The 27,732-nt window shown below is 50.1% G+C and overlaps 2 protein-coding genes across 4 annotated transcripts; both read right to left on the bottom strand.

Annotated features, from left to right (window-relative positions):
* Positions 1-1,471: 1,471 nt before the first annotated feature.
* On the bottom strand, positions 1,472-12,438 carry LOC125738239 (protein FAM107B-like). The gene is made up of 4 exons (XM_049007017.1): positions 12,313-12,438; positions 4,143-4,314; positions 2,673-2,829; positions 1,472-2,584 (listed from the first exon to the last, which is right to left on the bottom strand). The coding sequence occupies exons 2-4, from the start codon at positions 4,268-4,270 to the stop codon at positions 2,450-2,452; spliced, it is 420 nt and encodes a 139-aa protein (XP_048862974.1). The 5' UTR covers positions 4,271-4,314; positions 12,313-12,438; the 3' UTR covers positions 1,472-2,449.
* A 9,184-nt stretch (positions 12,439-21,622) lies between these two features.
* Positions 21,623-27,443, bottom strand: LOC125739542 (protein artemis-like). Of its 3 annotated transcripts, none has more exons than XM_049009760.1 (14): positions 27,016-27,443; positions 26,869-26,920; positions 26,580-26,664; positions 26,250-26,309; positions 26,100-26,155; positions 25,907-26,008; positions 25,748-25,820; positions 25,497-25,637; positions 24,581-24,682; positions 23,359-23,552; positions 23,205-23,259; positions 22,945-23,033; positions 22,735-22,832; positions 21,623-22,647 (listed from the first exon to the last, which is right to left on the bottom strand). In XM_049009760.1, the coding sequence occupies exons 1-14, from the start codon at positions 27,122-27,124 to the stop codon at positions 22,118-22,120; spliced, it is 1,746 nt and encodes a 581-aa protein (XP_048865717.1). In that variant the 5' UTR covers positions 27,125-27,443; the 3' UTR covers positions 21,623-22,117. The 3 variants fall into 3 exon arrangements, with proteins under 3 accessions (XP_048865717.1, XP_048865718.1, XP_048865719.1); XM_049009761.1 differs by having other exon boundaries at positions 23,416-23,552; XM_049009762.1 differs by lacking the exon at positions 26,580-26,664 and having other exon boundaries at positions 27,016-27,055.
* Positions 27,444-27,732: the final 289 nt, after the last annotated feature.

The raw sequence follows: 27,732 nt of genomic DNA, 5'->3' as shown, positions 1-27,732 counted from the left end.
CAGCCCCACCCCAATCCGTTCAGCTACACCCTTTATCCAGCCCCACCCCAATCCGTTCAGCTACACCCTGCTCCATTCTGCCCTATTCAGCTTCTCTCCACCCTGTCCAGCTACATCCTTCTCCATCCTGCTCTGTTCTGCTCAATCTGGCTGCACCCCACTCTACTGTACTCTATCCCATTCCATCCAGTTCTACCCCATTCCATTTTTCTTGCCCCACCCATCTCGGTGCACCACAGAGGCTATCGGGAGGATTGGTGCATTAATGTAATTCGGCAAAGCGGCCGGGGGCCTGTCAGGGACAGTGGCGGATTTCAGGGGACACAGAGGAGAGGATCATCCACATAATTAGGTTATCATGGGGGTGTCTCTATGTGCCCGCGGCACATAAGGCTATGGGGGGCGTGCAGGGGGCAGGGAGGGGGCACCATCTCATTTCCTGCTCCAGAAAAGCTCATCGAGACACTGACCTCAATCTCTCTTGCCTAAGTCTACAGTGGGGCCTGCATGGGGCGCTACAGCAGGCAATTGACGGGATGCGGCACAGTTTGCAGAATGCAGTGACATGCAAACAGTGTTTGCTGCTCTGAACACCACTCTGTACAACCAAAATACGTTGTTCCACATCTCACTGTATCACCACACCTCACTGTGTAACCACACCTGAGTAGGCAACCACACCTCCCTGTATCACCACATGTCACTGCACAACCACATCTCCCTGTACCACCACACCTTACTAGACAACCACACCAATGATCCAATGAGCTGCTGTATCACTGCTGTGTGTATGTGCTTAATCCAGCCTGCAAGGCTACACAGTCCTAGTACCTCTGACAGTCTGTTTCTTTGCAATTGACCTATTTTCATTTTTCTTAGGAAGCAGAAAATAACTGAAGATTTTGGGAAGCGGATTTTGTGTGAGGGGACTCCCCCAGCCCCCAAGGACCAAAGCTGCTCATTTCACCATTACCTACCCCCCAATTTCTCAAACAACAAAAAGAGAGAAAGAAGCAGTCTGATATCCCACATGCAGATGTAAACATACATTTATCACCACAGCATTTTCTTGCAGGTTTTACCAAATTGGATCCGTTTGTGCAATAGAAGTATTACAGTGGATCCTGTGCCTGCCAGAATATAGCTGAAGGGTGATCATTCTTCATATAGAAAAGAATAGAGACACTTTATTAATCCCAGTGGATATATCGTCTTCACCCCACCTGTGTCTCCATGACACGCACATGCAGGTGAGAGCAAGCTTGGAGTCGAAGAGAAGGCTGAGCCAGCTTGTGTTACCCAGTAAGCTGGGGATGAGGGCTGGCTTACGGGCCCACGGACATGTGACTGATCTGCCAGGGCTGGGCGTGACCGGCAACCCTCCAATCACAGGCACGGAGGCCTCGTCCACTAAGCCACATGCTGCCCCCTGCATTGGTCCATTTCCATAAATAAGAGTCATGTGACACAATTTCAAAAGCAGGCTTTATTTCTTTCAGCCATGAAGAAAACAAACTAAAGCTACAGGATGTTTAACAAGACCTTTACATCCGGCTGATATCAGCTTCCTGAAATTAGTTGAAATTTCCAAACAGGTGATGTGTGATATGCTGCCATCTCCTGATCATACATGATACTGCACTTCCTGGAGCCTCACTTCAGTGCTAAGGCATGACAGACCTCACAGCAGAATTTATGTCAAGATAATAGTAAAGAATTCAGCTGGGAGAGACATCAGAACCGGGTAATTGTGGCCTTTGGAGATTTCGTTCCTCATATAGTCACAGCAGACGAACTCATGCGTTTATCCATGATGCTCAGCTTAGCTTAGCTGGCACTTGCAACATGCATTGTTACCCTGTGCTCTAAGCAAAAAAGCATTTTAAAGAAGCAAAGGGATAAGACTGTGGTCAGCGATGGCTGGACAGGCAGCAGAGTCAGGGTGAGATGAAGGTAGGGATGCAGTCCCCTTCACTCCATGTCCCTCCCATACAGCCCTAAGGTCAACAAGAAAATGCCTCTTCTGATCTTTACTGGCATTTCCTGCAGCTAGAGGCTGCAGCAATCACGTCTCAGAGCATCTGTCCGAGCACATAAAAATTCCTACTCTTATCATACCCAGAATGATGCACGGCTGGGGAGGATCCCGTGGGTCCAGAGGAGAAAGTCCTAAAAGTACAAGCATTCAGAAAGCATCCAGGTCACAGCTTTGGCTTTACATACATCTATGCGGCACTGAGGCGTCCAGCAAGTGCCCGAGATCCCGCCCATACACATCACATCAACCACGTCTCTCCTCCAGGTGGCGCTGTGACAGCAGCAGGTCAGCTTCTGGGGGTGGGGTGGGGTTTGGATATGAACACTGATGTGACAGGCCCCCATTTACATGAAGTCCACTGCTCCACACATCAGACAGACTGCCTCCCCATCGCCAGGGCAGCAGGGGCCCCTAGCAGCCCGCCTCCTGAGGCCCCGCCTCCTGTGGCCCCGCCTCCTGTCTTGTCCTCCTGAGGTTGCCCTTCATCTTAATGAATTCAGGGGCGTTTTCCTGCTCTTCTTCATCCCTCTGCTGCTGCAGCTCCATCTGAAGGTCAGACATACAGTCACTACCCTGTGCCCCCTCCGGCCCCCTGCCCCACCTACGTCACTCCCCCCGCCCCCATCAGCCATACCTGCTCCAGCCTCTGCTGCCGCTTCTGCAGCTCCACCTCCAGATCTGACTGCTTCCTGTGTGCCTCCTCCTCCTCCTTCTGCTGCTTGACAGCCTGGTCACGCTTCCTCTTTTCCAGAACCTTCTGCAGCTCCGGCTTGTTCTGAGGAGCCAGGCCCCTGACGGGGAGGGGGGGGGGGGGGTAATACAGGGCATCCTGTAAGTGTCACTGGCTGGCACTGACTGGGAGTGACTGGGAGTGACTGGGAGTGACTGGGAGTGCCCCGCACAGTCACAGCAGCCTCAGGCCCAAAGCCTTCAGAGAGGGCTCTTATCTCTGCAGACAGGCACGACGAATCGGACCAGTAACCCCCAGTGCACGTGTGTCACCTGGGGGGGGGGGGGGTAACACAGGCTGTGCATGTATGTGTCATCTGGGGGGGGGGGGGTAAAACAGGCTGCGCGTGTGTCAGCTGGGTGGAGGGGAGGGGTAACACAGGCTGTGCATGTATGTGTCACCTGGGGGGGGGGGGGGAGGGGTAACACAGGCAGTGCATGTGGCACCTGGGTGGACCCCACTGAGCTCTAAGCTCTGATTGGTTAAGGTTTTACACCTGATGAGCTCTGATCATTGATTGGTTAAGATATTTTGCTCACTGAAATCTAAGCTCTGATTGGTTATGGCATAATGACATTTTTAACAAGAAACAAGTAGCTTAAAAAAAGTATCTACAGTACTGTGCAAAAGTCTTAGGCAGTCCAAAGAAATGTTTAAAGCTGTTTATCTGGGTAGGAAGTGGCTTAGAACAAAAAACATAATTTAACAATAGAAGATGTGCAAAATAAGAGTAACACAATAAAAACTAGTAATAATCTCTTTCTGTTTTCTAAAAAGTTACTGATATCTAGTTGGATGGCTAGATGAACACCGCTTCAGATCCCAAACTTCTCCTCAGGGGCACCTCAGCCGTTCCATGATTTTGTTAAATTTCACCAACAGCTCAATTAAATAATGAAATATATTGGTTTAAAAAGTCAGTGACAGATTGACTAGCTGTATGAGGTGTGTTAGTGGCCAAGTAAAAAAATACATGGCTGCACTGGACGGTCACTGCAAATACTAGGATGATTTTAGCAGAGGTTCTGAAACGGCTAAGCTGACACACTTTGACAGGCATCATATCATAGTTTTACACCAACACGAGGATAATCTAAACATCATTTTCTTTGCCTGCCTAAGACTTTTGCACAGTACTGTATGTATATACCTTGCATTAGCGTTTAGACCCGTTGACCTAACGTAATTCACAGCTGCTTCATCACACTGCGGGGAATTCCACGCTAAGTACTGAGATGAGAAGCAGTTTCCGGGTCAGCAAACTTAAGGTCAGCAAACTTAAGGTCAGCAAACTTAAGTGTGAACCTTCGCTGAAGCTGACGAGAGAGCTAACAGCATAGTGAGGACACTGAGATCAGCTGACGAGACCCGCACCTCTTCTGGTTCATCAGCAGCTCCCTGTGGACGTCCTGATGGTTACGGGACGTCTTTACCGGGTTCACCAGCTTCTTGGGCCTGATGAGGTCGTCACAGTCGTCATCCATGTAGTCTGGCTCGGCCATAATGCTGTGTGCCCTGGGCAGGGAGGTCTGCTCCTGGCACTGATCTGAGGGCACAGCAGGAACACTCCACTTCAGAGGTGCCCAACTACCAATGAGAAGCTAATCAGCTGTGGATACACCCCATATATCCTGTAGGCGGTCATGGTGAACCCAGAGCCTGTCCCAGACAGCATAGGACATGAGGCAGGGGGACGCCCTGTACGAGATGCCAGTGCATCACAGGGCACAGGGCAGGGGACACCCTGTACGAGATGCCAGTGCATCACAGGGCACAGGGCAGGGGACACCCTGTACGAGATGCCAGTCCATCACAGGGCACAGGGCAGGGGACACCCTGTACGGGATGCCAGTCCATCACAGGGTACAGGGCAGGGGACACCCTGTACAAGATGCCAGTCCATCACAGGGCACAGGGCAGGGGACACCCTGTACGGGGTGCCAGTCCATCACAGGGCACAGGGCAGGGGACACCCTGTACGGGATGCCAGTCCATCACAGGGCACAGGGCAGGGGACACCCTGGACGGGATGCCAGTCCATCACAGGGCACAGGGCAGGGGACACCCTGTACGAGATGCCAGTCCATCACAGGGCACAGGGCAGGGGACACCCTGTACGGGGTGCCAGTCCATCACAGGGCACAGGGCAGGGGACACCCTGTATGAGATGCCAGTCCATCACAGGGTACAGGGCAGGGGACACCCTGTACGAGATGCCAGTCCATCACAGGGCACAGGGCAGGGGACACCCTGGACGGGATGCCAGTCCATCACAGGGCACAGGGCAGGGGACACCCTGTATGAGATGCCAGTCCATCACAGGGTACAGGGCAGGGGACACCCTGTACGAGATGCCAGTCCATCACAGGGTACAGGGCAGGGGACACCCTGTACGAGATGCCAGTGCATCACAGGGCACAGGGCAGGGGACACCCTGTACGAGATGCCAGTCCATCACAGGGCACAGGGCAGGGGACACCCTGTACAAGATGCCAGTGCATCCCAGGGCACAGGGCAGGGGACACCCTGTACGAGATGCCAGCGCATCACAGGGCACAGGGCAGGGGATTCCCTTGTGTTTTTAAGGCTGAATCAGCCTCCTTCCTGCTTGGTTCCTGAATAACCTGACCACAGGTGTGTTATCTAGAGCGCTGGCAGACTGTATCACTCTCACTGCTTGTGCTCATTAAGAGCTCGCTCACCATGACACGCTTGGTTAACCGCTGTGCACGGACAGCTCTGTTCTACTGACCGCAGACGCTCACAGCCTGCCTGCATGTTGAGCAGTTGGGGCATGAGTCGTGCGTACAAAATCCGCTGTTCACGGCGCCTATCTGCACGCTTCTCCTTCATTTCTGTTAATCTCGCACGTAGATAAAAACCCTCACTGATACACTGAGGGGATGTTAGAGGATCCCGGGCCAGATTGCTGATGCCGAATCTGTTACATTAAAGTATGAATGATGATCCCGAAGCAATGCAGTGATTCTGTGTCTCCACTAGAGGTCGTCACACAACATTTCACCCCAGCCAAACAAAAAATTTGCTTTGCGTGACAAAAAAATGCATTATTTGCAGTATAATCAATATTTATGGTGCCAAAGCACATTCTGTTATTATGAAAAACTGAAAAAAATCCTTTTAACTTCTAGAAGCTACTTTCGGGCTGAGCTGTCTGCTTAGGCCTCGGTCACCAGAGAGGCAGCTGCATTTTGCTCAGTGCGGCACGTGCCCCATACCTCTCTGCACTCCCCCTCCCCCTCCCCCAGGAGCATCTGTGACTGTGACTTCCTGTTCCACACAGGAAATGGAAAATTCAGACAGCGCACACAGTACTCATAGGTCACAGGGCCTCAGGTTAGCTGTCAGATGGGTCCTGCTTTGCCTGCCTGACTCCAGGAAGTGGGCAAACCCACTGGCACCAAGCAGCTGCCTTCCTGTCCAATCAGTCCCCCTGTAGGAGAGCAGAACCCACCCTGCTCAGCAGCGGGCCAATCATTACGGCGCACACAGGTCACGGCTCTGGGGTTTTAGCTCTGTGGAAAACTGCCTGCCTCTCACACTGAGATCTGTTACTGCCATAACACTGACAGGCCCTTCTGCGGATCACAGCTAGAGGCACTTTGCACGGAAATACCCACAAACACCGGCTCGTTTCACGTCTGGCCTTCAGCACGCGCCAGCTACACCTGGCTGGACTCCACACCAAAATGACTAGATGGGGCCCCAGACAAAAGGATTCAGCCCCCGCTGCTCCCAGAAGACGTGGCGGTGTGGAGACCACCTTCTGGAAGGCAGCGACATGCATATGCGGATAAAACAAGGTTCCAAGATGGCGCCAATGAGTGACGTTGTGGTGAACACCTGTCCTTTGGTCTCTTGCCCTTCGTGTCATGCGCAGAAAAGCAGTACTGGGTAAAAAGGCGCAATATTTACTCTGTTACATACCGTCATTTTCAGGAGGGGAAATGTTTTTGAGCAAATCTCTAAAGATAAAATTACATTTACTCTGCTACATTCAACTGTTTTCTCACCACTACATTTGAAAATATGATTTTGCTTTGCATCTGTCACCATGAGATAATGCACAAGCGTCTCACCAAATGCCTTTTACCATCCTCTATGCTTAGCTGTGTGCTTAGCAGTAGAGCTGATCTTTGGCAACAGAAGATAAAAGAACACCAGCAGAGTCAAGAATGCATATCGAGAAACTCTCAAAAGCATCGCTGGTCGCAAGGTTACATCCAGTGTTAGTTCAAACATGTGTCTGCTATCAAAGAGTTGACATCTCCCCATTCAGAATCTCAACCTAAAATCCTGTAATTATGTTTGTGGATATTTTCATACCCCTGCAGCAAAAAGCATCTTCTGACTGTCCTCCTTTGAAAACAACCAAAATCACATGTCTTACGCTGTCCCCAGGATAACACGTTTGTATCAAGCACAATCTGACTTAACGCCATCGTTTCCGTTAATTTCACAAGCATACATACACATAGATGATAGCTTGGAACATGTTTCCCTCAGTTTGGAGAAAAATATTCTATTATTTGTTTTCTGTTTCATATTCTATTTTTAGATATTGTTTTCTATATTATTTTATTATTATTTTATTTATCCAGCGCTGGGCTGGATCAGTGTTAGTTTAGGCCAGGAGTACCGTAATGGTGGGTCCCTTCTCTCTGAAAGGTCTTCAGTTCCACAGAAACAGGGGCCTCACTTAAACATGGAGCCTGGTGATGAGGGGTGCAGGACATGTTTCTGCAAACCAGCTGTTTAGACAGCACCTCATTCAGCTCCCGAAAAGTCCAGTTAAAATAAAAAACAGAGTTAAAATTCCTGCTCAAGGAAGCTTGTTGATGGGAGAGGAGTGCAAGCAAAAAAGGCCGCCTGCCTCCTGAGCCTGAGGTCAGACCACGGTGCGAATGTGCCTGAGGTCTAACCAGCTGCATCTGGGTCACGGCTCGCCCCGGCCACTCTCTCACTACACGCTGCGGGGAGGCTGAGCTCGACACTCACGGCTTTCGGACCGCAGTAACGCGCGAGATGAAAATGCGTGTGGGAGCCAGGACAAACATGCGTGTGAAGACGGTCATGTCAGCATTACCTCACGCCACAGCCAGCGTGGCCTGACGCATGAAGAGAGGCTCACGAATGTCTTAAAGCAACATTTACACCCATCCTGTACGCCTTGGCCTGGCGCTGAGCATTGAACATGCAGGAAGTAGCCATTATTTTCATAATTTATCAAATGGCTCCCTCAAGTATCCCAGTGTCGGTCATTTTCTCGGTTTCTCACTGTGCCTCAAGTGTTCATTACTGCGAGTTTGTCATCCAGGCATGAAGAAAAAGCCTTTCACACTAAGCAGAGGTTGGCCTACCTGTCACTGCCACTAATGTCACCCACCACACATACACATACACAGCCACACACATACACATACACAGCCACACACATACACACAAAGTTGCACACACACTTACTCGCTTGGTGCTTTCTGAGAACCTGCGCGCGTTTCCATCGGTTTGAAATTTAACGCAGGCAGAAGTGAGCAAGGTAAAGGTCCATATGCATTTGGCCTTTTAGATTTATTTCGATCCGTTTCAGATTATAATGTTTCATAAGTCGAACCGAAAAAAAAAAGTTTACAGAGTATGACTCTCCTCTGCATTTCATTCCTGTCTGTGTGTGTGAGTATATTTCCTGCCGTCCTTTTAAGGATTGTGCAATAAAAATCTGCCAAAAACTGAACTTTGCAGTGCGCCTCATGATCTCTTCATCACTCAAGTGTCACAATATTATGTTTTTTAATTCGACCTGCGACATATTTATACTTTATTATTAAATCTGGCAGATTTTTATTTTTCCACAGAATACAAATTGGTTATGGACTGGATTTTCCAGGTACGCGGAAGGTGTGGACACAACAGCTGATGGTACGGTTCCAAATTCTCAGCCCAGCTTTTCTGAGCTGCCGTGCTGGACCCGTTTTTTATGGTCCAGTGCCAGTGTGGAGATGCAGGTAACCAGCCCCCCCCCCCCCCCCACACACACACACACACACAGACACACACGTGTGCTCATATTTCTGTGGAGAACGACCATTTGTTTCAATGGTCAAAACACTAATCCCAACAATGGCAGCAATTTTAGTTTTCTGATTGCATTGAAAAGCAGAAGTCGAGATTAGGACAGACGTTTCACCCTATGGTGTGAAAGGTGCATTCAGGAGACTTCCGTGTCTCTGCCCTTTTCCTGAAACATGCTCTCCATTACTTCTGCCCTACCTGCAGTGCTGAAGGTGATTACGAACATCCACTGCATTTAGCAGCACACACAAAGAAGAGAACAAAAAACATAACTATTACGCAGCCAGTCACCCCAAGACAGCTGGTCACAGGTGTCCACTGATCTCAGAGGAGAGAACAGAAGTTTAACGTGCATGACTTAGGAAATAAAGCCTTGTCAGTTACATCTCTTACGGTACCTCTGGGCAGCACCAGTAAAGAGCACGTTGTCCCAGGAGCCACAATGGCCTTTTCTCCAAACAAAGATCACAGGAGATTTTCTCCTCTCGCCAGTCCCCCGCCTGCCCCCAGCTGCCAAAGATGAACCGGCTCCTTCAGTCTGCAGTTTGAATGCTTTGGCTGAACAATGCTGGCAAGGTTGGATTACCTTACCTGAGCCCCCCCCAGGCTGACGGCAGTATGGACACTCTGGTAAGGCCCACTTAACCAACCTTTCGGTTTATGGCAAGGAGGGCGGGGCCCCAGTGTATGTGGTGTATCTGCGGGGCCCCAGTGTCTGCGGGGCTCCAGTGTCTGCGGTGTGTCTGCGGGGCCCCAGTGTCTGCGGTGTGTCTGCGGGGCCCCAGTGTCTGCGGTGTGTCCGTGGGGCCCCAGTGTCTGCAGTGTGTCTGCGGGGCCCCAGTGTCTGAGAGGCCCCAGTGTCTGCGGTGTGTCTGCGGTGTGTCTGCAGGGCCCCAGTGTCTGCTGGGCCCCAGTGTCTGTGAGGCCCCAGTGTCTGCGGTGTGTCTGCGGGGCCCCAGTGTCTGCGGGGTCCCAGTGTCTGCGGTGTGTCTGTGGGGCCCCAGTGTTTGCGGGGCCTCAGTGTCTGCGGTGTGTCTGCGGGGACCCAGTGTCTGCAGGGCCTCAGTGTCTGCGGTGTGTCTGCGGGGCCCCAGTGTCTGCGGGGCCTCAGTGTCTGCGGTGTGTCTGCGGGGCCCCAGTGTCTGCGGTGTGTCTGCGGGGCCTCAGTGTCTGCGGTGTGTCTGCGGGGCCCCAGTGTCTGCAGGGCCTCAGTGTCTGCGGTGTGTCTGCAGGGCCCCAGTGTCTGCGGGGCCTCAGTGTCTGCGGTGTGTCTGCGGGGGCCCAGTGTCTGCAGTGTGTCTGCGCCTCAGTGTCTGCGGTGTGTCTGCGGGGCCCCAGTGTCTGCGGGGCCTCAGTGTCTGCGGTGTGTCTGCGGGGCCCCAGTGTCTGCGGTGTGTCTGCGGGGCCCCAGTGTCTGCGGTGTGTCTGCGGGGCCCCAGTGTCTGCGGGGCCTCAGTGTCTGCGGTGTGTCTGCGGGGCCCCAGTGTCTGCGGGGCCTCAGTGTCTGCGGTGTGTCTGCGGGGCCCCAGTGTCTGCGGTGTGTCTGCGGGGCCCCAGTGTCTGCGGGGCCTCAGTGTCTGCGGTGTGTCTGCGGGGCCCCAGTGTCTGCGGGGCCCCAGTGTCTGCGGTGTGTCTGCAGGATCCCAGTGTCTGCGGCTGGGGCCCCAGTGTCAGCCCAGCATAGTCTATGCATAAAGCCGGCTGTGAATGTCGAGAGAGACACTGCAGGAGGACACTGAGGTCTGCAGCAGTGGAAGAGTGTGCAGGCAGTTTGTGGCATCGATACACATGGATATAAAATGTTTGGAGGAAGTGGAGGCATGGATGTTGAGGTTGTCCAGGGCCTCTCAGTGCCACTATATTAACGCCATATATCCCGCGTGTCCTATGCATGTATGTATTGCTCCAAACAATTTCCACCGAGTTGGTAGTGATGAACCCTTGCCCCTAACTTTACATGCCTGGTTCTGCAGAGATGTTAGAGGAAAAAAAACTGACGAACTGTTTTGACAAAGATCTGCAATGGACTGTTTGACGCACAGGAAGTCACATGACTCACGCTGTCAGTGAGCGAAACACATCCAGGTTCATCTTGATGCTTGCTGTGCATCTATAGTAGGCAAATAGCCCAGAATATTGGCCCCGGATCACAGATGCTGCAAAGCCTAAATCCCCAAATCGACCATCAGGCCATGAAATTCATCCCAATGATCTTAAGGTTAGGTATGAAAATGCATGATAATATATCCACGCTGAAAATCTCTCATTAAGATCCTACATTTTGGAATTTGAGGGGAATTTTGCAAACTAAATGTAAATTTTGGAAAATTTACACAACACTTTTAGTTAGTCATATCAGTCAGTCCCTGGGGAGGCGGGCACACGCACAAGTGACAGTGTCTCTGTGGACACACACACACACACACACACACACCGAGACAGAACAGAGGGTCTCGGGTCTCATCTGCAGGACACCACCACACCTCAGAAACACCATCTGTCATAGTAAACTGTCCCCCCTCCCCAGTAACCCAATTAGAATCATCAGACCAGGTGGTAATGGTTCCCACCCCCCACCCCCTAGACGATCGGTTCAAACATGACCAGAGACTCGTCAAGTCACCAGGAAAGCATGTCACCCAGACAGGACAGGAGACCCTTCCCATCGCTGTGACAGTTTCATGCCCTAAAACACAATTCCAGTCCACCATCACTGGACTACAGACATCAGGAAGCGATCTTTACTAAACATCTATCTTTCTTTAATTAAAATTAGAGCACATATGCGTTTCGTGCGTCTTTAACAGAGGTGGAAATGGTTAAAATCCAAACCAAGATTTCTTTCACCTAAAGAGTCACCGTCACAGAGTACTTAGCTGGTAAGATGAAGCAAATTCTTCGTTTGGATTTGTCCTTTCTGGACCTGAATTTTCCACCTCTCGTCTTGATTATGTTAGTATGAATATGTTTGCATTTCAAATTAAACATTGGTTTCGTATTCGTTAAACATCCTCGAGTTGTACAAATATTAAACACTAAAACTGTATTTTGAGTAATGAAAACCTTTACGTTTTTGAATACAGAAACGCACGGAGATGCTTGAACTTTCGGGGAAAGTCCGTTTGACATGTGTCATGCCACAAACGCTGCATTAACTTCCCGAAACGCTTTATCTTTACTAAACATTACAAAACATCATTCTAAAATGCCATTAAAGTTCATTTAATTCAATAAAAACGGCAGAAGACGGATCTAAACTGATATTAACGTCGTTTTGAGCCATGTGCTGTTAGTGCAATGCCTTCACGTTTCAGCATAAATACACGTGTGGTCTTTAAGTTATTCTAACACGCTCATCAGCGCAAAGCTGCGCTTTTAAAAGCAAAGTACAGTAAGAACGATAAAGATCGTTAAATGTAGCAGGCAGTGAGTATAACCGAACGCGAAGCCGCACCTGATAGTCCGCGCCGCGCTGAGCGGCCGCTCCCCCGTTCAGCACGCCGGCTACTCCACGCTTAGGGGACAGTAACCGGCAGCGGAGGCGGAAGGTGACTCTTAACCGGGGCGCGGGGGCCGGGCGCCGCCCGGAGGGGAGGGACGCGGCCAATCATTCTAAATTATTATAGTGTATAAGGATGCATGATGTCAGCGGAGCGACATCAAATCACCATGCGCAGTGCATTACTGCGATTACGGGATTATTAATGAAATTAAATGAATTATTATTGTGATTGTAATTCTAAATTTCCTACATCATTCTATGTTTTCGTGCATACCAACCCACCCACTGCACCATTCCCAGTCCCTCCCTCACTGACCCCTGAAATACCCCCACATTGTGCACAATGCACAGTCCCTCCCTCACCCCCCCTCACTGACCCCTGAAATACCCCCACCTCCTGCACCATGCATCATGTCTGAAAAGGTCTCCATCGTTGAGGTCATTTATGACATCACTGCCGCATCTCTTCCCATGGTTTTCTACTCATCTCATTATCAAGCCCTCAGTCGGCTGGCTCTGCTATACAGATGGAGGATTTAAAATAAAATCAGTGTTGTTTTCTCCCTAAAGACAGCCATCCTGTGACAGAGGTGATACAATGACCCCCGCGGCAACAGTTATCATGGCGCCGCGGCTTTCCGTGGTCTGGGCAGGAAATGTTTATGTTACATCACATTATGGGGGTGAAAGGTAGCAGAAACGACTGAAACTGCACCGCGAACCAAGCACATTCACCGAGAACTCACTTACACAACACAAAGCGACGTGGTTTGTAAACAAGATTGCCTGGTCACTACCCAGAATTTCATGGCCACGCAGATGAGCTGTTTTCACGAGAGCGTTAATCCAAACCGGAGCGTGAATGTATCCTGCAGTTGCGCTTTCATGACACGAGGGAAAACCGGCGTTCTGCTTAACACAGAAGACAACTGGCTAAGAATAACTCACTTTAATTAACAGCAAACACGGCTCGGGTGCAGGTGATGGGGTTAATTTGGGATTCGTTATGTGGTTGGGACTGATTTACTTCCCATACCATCAGATCCAGGGATGTCGAAAATTCATCCATTCATCTTCTGTAACCGTTTGTCCTGTTCATGGTGGCAGGGGGTGTGGAGCCTGTGCCAGACGCCATGGGCATAAGGGAGGGAACAACCCAGAATAGGGGACCAACCCATCACAGGGCACACACACACACCATTCACTCACACACCATTCACTCACACGCCATTCACTCACACGCCATTCACTCACACGCCATACACTCACACACACTCACACGCCATTCACTCACACACACTCACACGCCATTCACTCACATGCCATTCACTCACACACACTCACACGCCATTCACTCACACACACTCACACGCCATTCACTCACACGCCATACACTCACACACACTCACACGCCATTCACTCACACACACTCACACGACATTCACTCACACGCCTTTCACTCACACACCATTCACTCGCACACCATACACACACACACTCACACACCATTCACTCACACACCATTCACACACACACCATTCACTCACACAACATTCACTCACACACCATACACACTCACACACCATTCACTCAGACACCATACACTCACACACCACACACACACACCATACACACACATGCAGACCTATGGGAAATTTGGTAGCTCTAAATAACTTCAGTATGATTTTTTTAAAGCAGGAAGAAAGCAAAGACCGAGAGGAAACCCCACCATGACAAGGCTCACCGTGTTCTTCACCCTACTCTTCTACTCATCTAATTATAATTAGATGATCATTAGAACTCCACACACATGGATCCATGGCAGAGATATGAAATCAGGAAATTCTTAACAATAACAGTATACAGTATATTTGTATTATATAGTAAAATCACTTGCTAAATAAATAAAATATTAAATTGCAGACCAATGAATTCAGTGCTGGTCCACATGAATGTTACCAAGGTCAAGTCCTGTTGCAGTATGAACCTGCTCAGTCTTGCTCAGACTGAGGATCATATGTCTTCCAGTCACTTTGACACGGAAGAGGGGCACCCGGGGGGCACCCACATCATAGGCACCAGAGCGCCCTCCACTGGACACCTTTATGTTGTTTTAGTAAGATTCATGCTTAATACGTGACATCTGCACGTGAATGGAGATGGTAAAGAATGCAGACTGTGACGGGGGTTTGGCAGGTCAGGTGGACGTTTGGGGGGGGGGGGGTACTCTATGGGGAAGGAGCAGGTTCTCCATGGTGGAAGGTGCAGAGAAGCAGGGCCTGACTCAGGGGAAGTGACATTAAAGATGGAACTCGATGGCCACAGGAAGCAGTGAGCTCTGAAGCTGCAGTTTTATTCACCTGTCTAGAGTAGTTTGTGATTTATTTCAGTGGTTTGACCAAATAGTCATGCAGATTCCTTACGTATTGCTCCTTATACTACGGGACCGTTGAATGCTTGAATCTGATTGGCTGACGAACGTTCTGAGGTGTGCAATTATTTTCAGATAAACGCACGGCGAACGTAGTTCCAGGCAGCTCTCTTGACCGCATTACAGTTCCATATCACTTCGCATAGTTAACTGTAATATTGCAATAAATAGAAAAATGCAACGAACGAATAAATAATTAAATGAATAAATATACATGCACAAGCTTTTCTGTCTCATTACTGCAATCACACGTCCTTGCACACGCACACTACGGTTACACACTCACACAAAAACGTGTTGTCAGCGCTGCCCTGACGATTTTATCAGTTAGCCTAGTGTAGCAACTTAAAGGCTACACATGACATTTCTCACTAGCGAGGTAATAACAGCGCTGCATCTTAAAGCAGACTTACAGTTTAGAGACGGTGCTTCAGAACACTGTTGAGGGACACACAGAGGTAGCCTAATTCATACAAGCTCTCTCTCTCTCTCTGTTTCTCTGTCTCTCTCGCTCTCTTTCTAATAACTTCATTATTAACTGTATTATTCTGCTATCAACGGCTCAAGCCTCCATTGCCAGCTTTAAAATAACGTTTTGGAACTAGCAAAAGAGTCGTTGGATGAGATGCGGAAGAAATAATCCTACTCACAATAGCGATTTAAGTAGAAAAACCGGACGAATCCCTTGAAATATATCATCTGATCGATGTCTTGAGGTGTGGCAACCGTAGTATAAGCGGAATAATTGACTCCGGACCGTTGAATTATTACAAAATAATGCACACCCGAGGTGTAACCTCCTCGGGTGTGAATTATTTTTTAATAATTCAACGGCCCGTCGTCAATTATTCCTTACTTAATATATGTCTTTTCTTTGTGGATTCATGGATTGTTCATCTGCATGTGCAGCTGCATCACAGGTGTTAATTATTATATTTGATGGACGATGTCTCCAGCTTCCCCACTAAGGCATTTTTCACGTTGCTCAGCTGACTGAGTGTTCCCAGGGCGTCTTCGGAGATCACACGGTGTGTTCCGTACCTGAGGGCGGCTCCTCTTCATCCCCCAGCCCCGTGTGGCGCAGCCCATCGGTGGCATCCACCTGGCATGGTGAGTCCTGATCAGAGACAACCATGAGGAGAGCAGATATGAGGCACATGATGTCCAGCAGTGGTGTGATGTCCAGCAGTGATGTGTACCACTATACAAACCACGCATATGAGGTACATGATGTCCATTAGTGATGTGATGTCCAGCAGTGATGTGTACCACTACAGAAACCATGCATTTGCGTGGTGTCCCTGAGATTTGGGGGCCCCTATTGGCCACACATAGTCACTAAATATTAAATAAACACTTTCCTAATTTATTAGAGTCTGTCAGCACCTGTAGGCTAAGGGCCAGGACACACCAGCTGCAGGTTGTGTGTGTGGTGTGTGTGTGGCACCTGCAGCGGCATGGATCCGGGTGTTTGTCCACATCACCTGCGTTACCATTGTGAGACAGATCTGTGCGTTTCATCCCATCACCCGCATTAGTATTGTGCCGCAGATCCCCATGTTTGTCCACATCACCCTCATTACGGCTGCAGCATGGATCTACGCATATGTCCACACCGCCCACTTTGTTACTGTAGCGATGATCCAAGCATTTGTCCACAACACCCATATTACTTCTGTGACTCAGATCCACGTGTTTGTCCACACTGCCAGTGTAACTGCAGAGGCTCAGACCCGCACGTTTGCCCACACTGCCAGTGTAACTGCTGAGGCTCAGACCCGCACTTTTGCACACACTGTCAGTGTAACTGCTGAGGCTCAGACCCGCACTTTTGCACACACTGTCAGTGTAACTGCTGAGGCTCAGACCCGCACGTTTGCCCACACTGCCAGTGTAACTGCAGAGGCTCAGACCCGCACGTTTGCCCACACTGCCAGTGTAACTGCAGAGGCTCAGACCCGCACGTTTGCCCACACTGCCAGTGTAACTGCTGAGGCTCAGACCCGCACGTTTGTCCACACCATCTGCGTTACTACTGTGACACATCACCTGATTACTGTTGTGGCGTAGATTCCCGTGTTTGTCCACATCTCCCACATTACTACTGAAGCTTGGATCTAGGCATTTGTCCACACCGCAATAATAATAATCCATTCATCCATCCATCCAAACCGCTTATCCTACTGGGTCGCGGGGGGTCCGGAGCCTATCCCAGAAGCAATGGGCACGAGGCAGGGAACAACCCAGGATGGGGGACCAGCCCATCGCAGGGCATAATAATAATAATAATAATAATAATAATAATAATAATAATGTAACATAATTATAACCTGCAGTGGGCGTGACAAACATGTGCCACTGCGACTCTCCAGAGGAGGTGCCACTGCCATGAGGCATGTCCCGTGCCTGATCCGTGCGTCTCACGCAGGCAGTGCAGCTGATCTGTTAACACGGGCCTGCACCGATAACTGGCCTGCTCTGCAGCCGCGGTGCACACGCCACCCGGCCGGCGCGTCCCTGGCCTAAGTGTACAATGAGACCCCCCCCCTCCTGCATTATCAGTATGTCTGTCAATAACTATGAGCACCATTAACACACTTCAAAGGACTGTTTCAGTGGCGGGATGTTTTCAAAGTATCCAAGTTGTTATCAGGACAGAATGTGACACTAATGCAGTCACACCTGACACGCCTGCCGCCACATACTCTTATCAGGGCCATCCGTGTTGTGAAAGGCGCTATATAAATAGTTATTAAACTGAATTGAATTAAACAACAACTTAATAGGCATCAGTGCTGTTGGTATTTAATATTTCTTTTAACCCTTATGTGACTTACAGACATTGCAGCAGACACTTTACATTCTGCCTTGTTACTGCAATAGCAGCCCTGTATCTTTTCTTAACTGGCTTTCAGCTTAGAAGCTGGCAGTGGGTGTGCTGTGAGCCCAAATGTACACGTGTGCCCCCCAAGCAGAAGGAGCCCCTGGGTGGGGCCTCACAGCTGGCGGCCGTTGGTGGTAACGAACCGCAGCTTCTGCTTTCCTGAGGTGGCTGGGGGCTTAGGCTCAGCTGCCAAAGCATGTCGAAGACAAACACGCTTTAAACTGGGGACAGCGAGGCACTGCAGGCGGCACAGAAATGAGTGGAAGCTGCTCTTCAGTTGAAGTGATGGGGCTGATATGTCAGCGTCTGCAGGGGTAGATGCTGAGTGAGGAGCTGACATGACATCCCAGTAGGGGGCAACCATGCCGACAGGCCCCCCCCCCCGCTTCGCTGGGTTGCGGCCCTTTAAGGGGCGCTACGTCCGGTACTCTCCCTCTGCTGTAACCCCTTCATCCGTTTTCTCACCCCACTGCCTCACCCCGTCACCCCAAACACCTGCCCACCACCACAAGTCCCTTTCCCACAAATTCCCAGAGGCTGTTGGCCACTCGATAGTGCTGCTCTGTTGGTCTGCTGTTGGTTCCTCTCTCATAGTGATGGAGCACTTGGTTTGCATTGCCAGTGATGTAGTACGGCACAATTATAAGTCATTTAGAATAAGAGCACTGCGATGGGCTGGCCCCCCATCCTGGGTTGTTCCCTGCCTCGTGCCCATTGCTTCCGGGATAGGCTCCGGACCCCCCGCGACCCAGTAGGATAAGCGGTTTGGAAAATGGATGGATGGATGGATAGAATAAGAGCATTATTTCATTCATCAGAGTGTTTCACCAGCTCATCTTGTAACCCTGACAGTATTGGGTAAACTGGAGGGTGTGTGTGTGTGTGTGTGTGTGTGTGTGTGGGGGGGGGGGGGTCAGCATCCGTGGGGGTCATGGTGTAAAGCCAGTTTTACTGACTCCCATGCTCTCAGTGCGTGACTATGTGACCCTCTGTAATGGCCACGCCTCTCTAAGTCCAACGGTACTTCATGCATTGACCGTGAGACACACATTTCAATCAGTTCACACGCCTTGTCACACTTTGTGTTTCTCACGCTAAGATGTAAGGGATAACACCCACTGGGGTGTCCCGTTATACGGAATTAATGGGCGTGGCAGAGGCATACAGGCTGGAGTTTTCCGCCTAGTTCACAGCCAATCAGAATCATTTGTTTTTTTATGGGTAAATAAGTTACATGTGATCCCGCTGCAAGCACATTATTACATGCATGCGCACATGGAGAGCAGACGAGGTGGAAGTGGAGAGCAAGATAGGATGAGCGCGGTAGACACTGACTGTGAGACACACACTGCGCCCCTAACAGGAGGAATATCACTCCGAACCTTTGATGAAACTTGGGAACCTTCTCAGATACACACACACACACACACACACACACACACATGTTGAAATGACATTCAGTCCGTATCAGACAAAAAGGTTGAAACAACATTCAACATTCTTCAATGTTTCACTTTATATCAGCATTGAATCAAGGCTTTGCCAATATTGATTTAATTTTTGCCAATTTGTCCAATATTGAAAATCTGACCAAAAGTCAATACCCCAACAGGGTAACATACTCTGCAGAAAACAGCTAAAGCGGATATTTTACTGTGCAGAACACAACTATGACAGCTAATGTATTATACACAGCACAGCTAACAGTGTAAAATACTGTGTTGATCATAGTGTAACTCACCTTAAGCTGCCTGATGATGGAGGGCCGAGGTATCTGGGGGCAGTTAGTCCGTGTGAGTGGGTTCCCATCTGTCCCCTCGTGCTGGCAGGGGCTCCAACCCGAAGTACAAGCTCTGTTAGTGAACAGGCGTCTGTGGCCGTTGGACTCACAGCCAGAACCATTGGCCAGGAGGGGCCCCGCGTGGTGGCCCTGGGGCCCCTCTGGCTCCTGCCATCCCGGCTGCGTGGCAACAGCCTCCTCCTGGGGAGCCCCGGGGGCCTCAGGCTCGGCGCAGGCATCGGCGGAGCTGCCAAAGCAATGGCGCAGGGCAGCACACGGGAGTCCATGCATCGCGGGGGTGCAGTGGTGCAGAGGGAGGGCCACAATGTGCGTTTTGCCTGTACCCACGCCTCAGAACATGCCAGCTAGCGGGGCATTTAAATGGAGGGGTAGGGTTTTAATGCCAGCTCCAACCTGCCATGGGGTGGGCCGTGCTCTACCAAGCTGTCCAGACCTCACCGCCTCCTCCCCGCAACGAGCGAACGCACTGGGGGCCCAGTGCAGTGTCTGCTTACTCAGGTGTCCCCCTGGTGACCACGCCGTCAGGGGCCAATCAGCATGCCGCCTTGGGTTACCAGGGTAAGTGATGGGTCTCCAACGAAACCCGAAGGGCCCCTGGCCGGCAATGCACAGCCTAACAACACAGCAAGCTGTTATTCAGTTACAAATGCTGAAATATTCATGCTCCACAATAAAAGCGCCTTGACTGGGGTACATTCAGGTATTCCTCATACCTCCATCCAATTTGGGGGGGGCTGGTGAATATTTAATGGAGGCTTGGACAAAAGCCCACTGACAGAAATGCAAAAATAAAGGAAGCCGCTGTCCTTATTTTGAGGCCGACTGTCTACAGGTCTTATGTGTGTCTGTGTTTCATGAGAAGACATGAAAGTCTATCTATCTAGAGTGAAGGGCGATTACATCTCCACACAAGCAGAATGAAGTTTGCACCTCAGGAAACCTCCTGTACCATAACACACATAAAAGTGGGGCGAAAATAGCCCCATGCATTGTCTTCCAGCATGACACACATGCACCAAACAAAGACCCAGTGATGAAATATTGATTCAGTCTTTTCATTAGGCAATGTAAATAGTCCATAACTTTCCACAACTTTCCCAAAATGCACTGGGGCTTTGTATGCACACTCCCATCAGCCTGTCGCTGGAACATGTAGATGGAACATGTTGCAGGTCCCCCTGAAACTGCAGTAAGTGAACTGTTTATATGGGTATGTGGGACACAAAACTGTTACATTTAAAATAAAATTAAATTAAATTAAATTAAATTTCAGGGATGTATGGTGATGCTGTCGAGGGGAGGGGTCAGGGGTAAGGCGTCAGACACCTGGCATTCAGCTGGAGGGGGGTCTCATCCTCCACCTGCCCAGAGCCCTAACAGTGAATGGCTGCACATGCCACCTCTCTGTACATCTAACCAAGCGTCTGCTTCACTTAAGCTCCTGTAAACCTGCCGCAGGTCCTCCACGCCAGATCCTGTTTAAGCATCATGTGATTCAAAGTGAGCAGCAATTTGGCACAGCTGGGGGGTTTTAGGCAAGCTGTTAACGGCAGAAGGCTCGGCCCAGAAACCTCCAGAGGACTCTCCTTGGCCCCTGTCAGAAGCTTGTGTGTCGGCAGTCTTGCCAGCTGCCTTTCAGACTGGGTATTCTAGCTGAAGCTAAGCAGGACTGGGCCTGGGAAGTACATGGATGGGAAACCAACCACAAAAGCTGTGCTGCTACTGGAAGAGGTGCTGGGGTAGCCAACATAATGGCATGATCCTTCGGATGAGGTGCGTAACCGAGGTCCTGACCCTCTGAGGTCATGAAGGATCCCTGGGCTCCTCTTGAAAGAGTAGCAGTGGTACTCTGATGTCCAGGCTAAACTGCCCACTGTGGCCCTATGAAACCTGGCCTCCTACTCATCCCTTATACCTAATTGGTGAATTCTCTCCTGCCCCTTCACTACCATAGCTACTGTGTGGTGAGTGTACTGGTGTAGAATGGCTGCTGCCGCATCATGCAGGTGGGGACTGCACAGTGGTGGTGGGTGAAGTGGCTCCCCATTGGTTCTGTAAGGTGCTTTGAGTGTCTTGAAAAGCGCTATATTAATGTAACTTTGGCACCTTCTTATGACTGAGCGTAATACAGACCCTGACCGCCAAATTTTGAAAAGAAGTTTATTTGAAGGAAGTAAAAATAGAAACAAACAAACAAACACAGTAGCCTGTGGAATGAGAGCAGAGAATGACACAGAATCTGCAAAATAATGAATAACGAAAGGTTACAGAGACCAGTGAGAAGGCAAATATGTGACATATTTCTGTTCTGAAAATATATTAATGTTTGGAAAATGGATACAAAAAGCCTGCTTTGGTACCCTTCACAAGATTAAGCATCTTTATTAAGCATCTTTATGAATAGTTTAATTATATTCAGCCACTGTAAAATAAATGAGGTATGATAAAAACAAACAGTCAGTATGTCTGTCAGTGGTTTGCATTTGTGCCCCAGTGAATCGGATATCAAACGCTTTCATCCTGCAATTTGCCGTCAGTGTCCAGTTCTTACCATATTCTGACAATTCTGAGCATCTCTGCTTTTGTGCTGCGCTGCTTTAATAGCAGCAAGGGGGAGTGGGTGGTCCAGGTGTGAAGCTCCTTACTGCTCCGTCACTGAGTCCTGGCCCCCGGCTTCAGATCTGGGATCAGATGCAGGGATGGACTGGGCGGGGTTATGGGTGGAGTCGTGGGCGGGGTCAAGTGGAGAGTCGTCATCTGAGTCGCTGAACAGCTTCGGCGACAGAGAGCCCGCCTCCCCCGCTGGGTGCGTCCGGCTGTTCTGGCTACCCTCAGGCTCCGAGCTCTCGTCCGTCATCACCGGCTCGGCTGTGAAGAACGCCTCCCACCTGGGCGACTCTCGCCCCGCCCCCTTGGGACCCGCAGGATCCAGAAACTCCTCCTCTTCCTGCTCGTCATCATCATCGTCATTAGATTCGGTGCAGTCCATGTAGTTCCCTGTCTGACGGACGGGTGTCTGGTCTTCCTGCATGTCAGGCTGGCCCCCTGCGAAGCGGGGAGCCCCCTCTGGGTCTGGGGCTTCAAGAGGCAGGAGCTGAAACGTCCGTGGGAATTTCCTCCTCCAAGGCATAAGCTCTTCATCATCAAACAGCTCGCTGTCACTGTCGGGATCTTAGTGGTATGCAGATAGAATCACAACATCAGGCACATTTAGCAGGCAGACTTTACAGCACCTGGCCAGTGCATCAGCTGCAGTACCTTCCACTGTATAGTCCACTCTTGCTCTCTTCAGAATGCCGAGTGGCTTGTAGATAATCCCCGTCCTTCCGGAATATTCCCGACACATGGGTTTTAATCTGAAATGAAACACGCGTGGCTTAAACTGCATACATGAAACATGGATGATAGGGAAGCCAGTTTGGGGACACACCTGGTGCCACTGTCAACAGTGCCACATGTCATACTCACATGTCTTTAACTTCCTGTACAGTTCTGCCCACAGGGATGACATTTGGGTGGATATTGATAGGGCACACGTGCGAGAGAAAATCAATGAGCTGTAAGGGAAATCAAACTGCTCTCTGTTATCTACTTTGGTCCATAAAGTTGTTTGAAGTGCTTTACAAATAAAGCTAATTATCCCGCTAACTGAACATGAGCCGTAGTAACAACTGTGATTATTTAGAAGGGTCTGCACATGCATGTAATTTCACTTGCACAGTTCGCACCTCTGAATAAGATGAATGGAAGGAAAAACAGGCTCTGTAGGAGCTTCTCCCTGTTCTGGGGACAGATCCTACATCATTATCCATAGCAGTGGAAACACCAGTCAGACTGAGTGAGGCTGACAGTTAGAGCTACACCAAACTGCAGGACAGTTACATAGTCAACGAGCAACCGTGAGGGATGCAGGGAATCCTGGGAGCACATCTGCCATACTTCACAACCACGCTGGTCCTCCTGGACCTCTCACCAAACCAGATGGTGGAGGGCTTGACGCTGACGATGTGCAGGGGGGTGCCGTCCGGGGCCGTCATCCCACATGGCAGGCGACTGGTTCTGAAGAACTCTTCATCCTGGCCCGACATGAGGTAGGGGGGGGACGTGAGCAGGTGGGCAGGAACGTGAGCAGGCGGGAACAGAAGCATGAGTGGGAGGGAGTATACGCGGGCGCAAGTGGAACAGGCACAAGCATAAACTAGCGGAAGCGTATGCAGGAGTGGGTGGGAGTGTGAATAGTTGGGAGCGGGAGTGAGAGAGGGAGGGAGCGTGAACAGGAGCAGGCAGGAGGGCGAGCAGGACCATGAGTCTGAGGGGGCAGAAGGGCGAGCGGGACCATGAGCCTTAGCGGGCAGGAGGACGAGCGGGACCATGAGCCTGAGCGGGCAGGAGAGCGAGCGGGACCATGAGCCTTAGCGGGCAGGAGGACGAGCGGGACCATGAGCCTGAGCGGGCAGGAGAGCGAGCGGGACCATGAGTCTGAGGGGGCAGAAGGGCGAGCGGGACCATGAGCCTTAGCGGGCAGGAGGACGAGCGGGACCATGAGCCTGAGCGGGCAGGAGAGCGAGCGGGACCATGAGCCTGAGCGGGCAGGAGGGCGAGCGGGACCATGAGCCTGAGCGGGCAGAAGGGCGAGCGGGACCATGAGCCTGAGTGGGCAGGAGGGCGAGCGGGACCATGAGCCTGAGCGGGCAGGAGGGCGAGCGGGATCATGAGCCTGAGCGGGCAGGAGGGCGAGCGGGACCATGAGCCTGAGCGGGCAGGAGGGCGAGCGGGACCATGAGCCTGAGTGGGCAGGAGGGCGAGCGGGACCATGAGCCTGAGCGGGCAGGAGGGCGAGCGGGATCATGAGCCTGAGCGGGCAGGAGGGCGAGCGGGACCATGAGTCTGAGCGGGCAGGAGGGCGAGCGGGACCATGAGCCTGAGCGGGCAGGAGGGCGAGCGGGACCATGAGCTTTAGCGGGCAGGAGGGCGAGCGGGACCATGAGCCTGAGCGGGCAGGAGGGCGAGCGGGACCATGAGCCTGAGCGGGCAGGAGGGCGAGCGGGACCATGAGCCTGAGCGGGCAGGAGGGCGAGCGGGAGATACCGGCGAGACTCGGTACCGTGGGGTGCCTACACGCGTGGATCTGTGTGGCTCGGTTGGTGGTCACGTGACACAGGATATCCGGCATTTTCCTGAACATCTCCAGGTTATTCACATGGACCTAAAGGTTGTTAGTGAGAGATGCAGGAACAGCCAACCTCCGTCACTAAATGTGGACCCTGTTAAATGTACACCCAACTTTTCCTGACATATTTTACTTCACCAAGCAAGAGCAGGTGCAACAAATTTAAATAACAAAACAAATGTCATTTACTTACATCATTTTCCAGTTTGTTTAAAAGAACCAAAGAACACGACGTTGCCGTTTTTCTCTTTTTTTACTCGTCTTAAAATGAAAAAGTGCACAGGGTACAAACCTCCGAATAAAACTGAAGTGTACTCTGTCACAGGACAAAAACTTTTCCTAGCTTTGCTATTTTAATGATTATTCCTTTTCAAGATTATATGCATAATAACTTGTGCCCGTAGCTTCCGGAATAGGCTCCTGACCCCCCGCGACCCAGAAGGTTAAGCGGGTTGGAAAATGGATGAATGAATGGATGGATGTTTAATAACAAGTCGAAAGTTTACGTCCAATGTTTCACCACGTTTCCATGGTGATTCCCCCACGGTTTACTTTGGTTTACATGTATTACAAATTGCAGGCTTTGTGTCGTCTTCACTCACAGTGAAGAAATTCACTCACAGTGACTGTGAGCTTGCACACCGCTGTGAGGCTATTACCTGCACTGCTGTGCGTATGACATGTGGTGCATGCATAAAACAGTTTGGTATTGGAAATATATGAGCCTGACCGGCTGTTCTCTGGCCTGGGTTAAGCACGCTGAAAACCAGCAGATTCCGGTTCCTGGTCGGTCAATCGGTGCATCTCTACAAATAACCAGTCTGTCGGGCCACAGGAACTGCAGACTCACCTGACATCCAAATTCCTCGCTGAGGTGGGTGAACAGGTATTCATAGCCGTAGGCTGCCTTGCAGTTAAGCCAAATCACATGGTAAGTGCTGATAGACATCCATGACCTCACTAACTCCTTAATGCCATCCAAGCAGTCCTCCTAAAACAAGAAATAAAGACTCACATCACCTAGTGATGAATGCCAGAATGGAGAGTAATGTGAGACGGACCTGGGACTGAGATGGGACCAGATCAGTGATTGAGACGCACCCTGCTTGGTATTTGGAAGTACTTGGGATCACAGAAAGTTGTATCCAGATAAACAGTCCGGACGTCTTTCACCCTAGATGCACAACATGTGAGAGTGAGTAGAACCCCCCATAAATGTAGATGATCAGAGAATCCAATGGCACAGTTATCCTGCTCGACCTGCTGCCAGAGTGCAGGAACTCCATCCTGGACACCTCGCCCACAGCCAGCCGGAAGTCCCCTGTGTACAACACCGTGCCTCGGTCACCCTCCACGAGGAACCTGGGGGCCACAGCAAGCACACATGCTCTATATCGCTTGCTGTGTCCTAATCCTTGAAGGAAAGTCAAAGCGATATTTCTGCTTTCCTTACATGACGGAGCCGGGGCAATGCCCTGCTGGAAGCAGGGTCACCATCACATCCTCTTTCTGTCGAATCACAGGACACAGAAATCAGCAAGAATCTGCGGATCTGCAGTGGGGAGATGTACCTCAGGGCATGTTCATATGCTCATACTACTACCTCTCCGGAGATTTCATCAACCAGCGAGATCTGAGTCGGACTTTCCAGTTCGAGGGCAACCTGGAACAGAGAGAAATGAGGGGACCCCCCTGACTCCAGCAATCAGAAGATGGTAGCTAGCTAGCAGATTAGCAGAACATGCTGCCTTACAATCTCCTAAATAAGAAGGCATTTGTTTAATATTTAGTTAATATTTGGTATAATGACTGCTTATGGTCAGCAGAGGGCCCACACCTCGGGGGCCCCACATGTATGGGGGGTTTGAGTGATGGTTAGCACACTGCTGTATGAAATGACAAACAGTGCAGTCCTGATCAGCTGCATACTTACAACGTGTTTCTCCCAGAATAGATATTTGGGATTACTCAGCAAAAGTTCCTTAGATACAGGAGAACAGTACAGCTTCACTGTTAAACTGGAAAACACCAATCTCATTAATTACATGCGAATGACAGATGGCTGACAGTACATTATATTACAATAGCTTTAATGGAGAGCCAGTCATCTTCTTATTGTCTAAACAGACATGTGCAACACTTTAATGCTGTCCCAGTGACTCCAAATAAATACCCAGAAAAAACAGCAGTAAGAAGCCACTGGTAAAACAGATGGAACTTACCTAAATTTTAACTTTCTTTTCAGTAAAGGTCCCTTGAGACCCTTCATATGATCTGGAGAGAAGAAATGACAAGACAGCATTTCACTGCGGTTACTTCATAAAAGCGTCCACGCCGCGCATAAGAGGAGACGGATCATTTATTTCTACCTTTATGACAATGCGATAAAAAATACGCCCTGGCGTGCAGGTTCTCCTTGTCAAAGCGGTCCAGGGAGATGGTGGGGTACTCTCTCATACGGCCTGCGAATGAGCTCATTTCGGAGGAGGAGGTTCGCCCGGCAGCGTCAGTTCACCTTCTGCATGCAGACCCGTAACCATGCACTGCAGTGTTTGAGACCCCCGCCTGAAAGCGGCGACGCGCATCCTGTGCGCGGAGGCGCGCAAAAAAAGACGCTCCGATCTGTAAGGTGACTGGCGGAGCAAACGATCACCGCGAAATATAGGCTATCATACCATATACTTAACTACATTGTCGTTGATCTTCCACATAAAAACGGTACTTGTTTCTTCACTACGGAAAAATTCAGACGTAGAGCAAATATTTCGTGAAATATACCGTCTAATCGTATTTACAAAAAAAAAAAAACATAATGTAAGGTAAAATGTTTTTGAAAAATTTGAAAAAGAAAGAATGCAATCAGAAAATGTATACGCTTCATATGCCGTTTATACGCACCCAGATCCACACTAGTAGTGCTCTGTATTTATCGTCATGAAATGTAAACTGTAACCTACGAAAATATATGAAATTTAAATAAATTATTAATAATAACCTCAGAGGTATTTCAAATATTAAACCCTAAATCAATGCAGAATACAAATAAATTGCATTATTTATAGAGATAACACAATGTACAGGAAGCC

This window comes from Brienomyrus brachyistius, chromosome 3 (assembly GCF_023856365.1).
Source record: "Brienomyrus brachyistius isolate T26 chromosome 3, BBRACH_0.4, whole genome shotgun sequence".
Classification (NCBI taxonomy): Eukaryota; Metazoa; Chordata; class Actinopteri; order Osteoglossiformes; family Mormyridae; genus Brienomyrus; species Brienomyrus brachyistius.
The sequence above is the reverse complement of the archived record's forward strand: the minus strand, read 5'-3'. Positions and strand labels throughout refer to the sequence as shown.

Excerpts from the sequence above, each read along its gene's own strand:
- LOC125738239 (XM_049007017.1), bottom strand. The coding sequence starts at position 4,270 with ATGGCCGAGCCAGACTACATGGATGACGACTGTGACGACCTCATCAGG. Across the intron at positions 2,830-4,142 it reads CTGCTGATGAACCAGAAGAG|GGGCCTGGCTCCTCAGAACA; the intron begins GTGCGGGTCTCG and ends CCTCCCCGTCAG. Across the intron at positions 2,585-2,672 it reads GGCAGCAGAGGCTGGAGCAG|ATGGAGCTGCAGCAGCAGAG; the intron begins GTATGGCTGATG and ends TCTGACCTTCAG.
- LOC125739542 (XM_049009760.1), bottom strand. The coding sequence starts at position 27,124 with ATGAGCTCATTCGCAGGCCGTATGAGAGAGTACCCCACCATCTCCCTG. Across the intron at positions 26,665-26,868 it reads AAAAGAAAGTTAAAATTTAG|TTTAACAGTGAAGCTGTACT; the intron begins GTAAGTTCCATC and ends GGTGTTTTCCAG. Across the intron at positions 22,833-22,944 it reads GTACAGGAAGTTAAAGACAT|ATTAAAACCCATGTGTCGGG; the intron begins GTGAGTATGACA and ends GTTTCATTTCAG.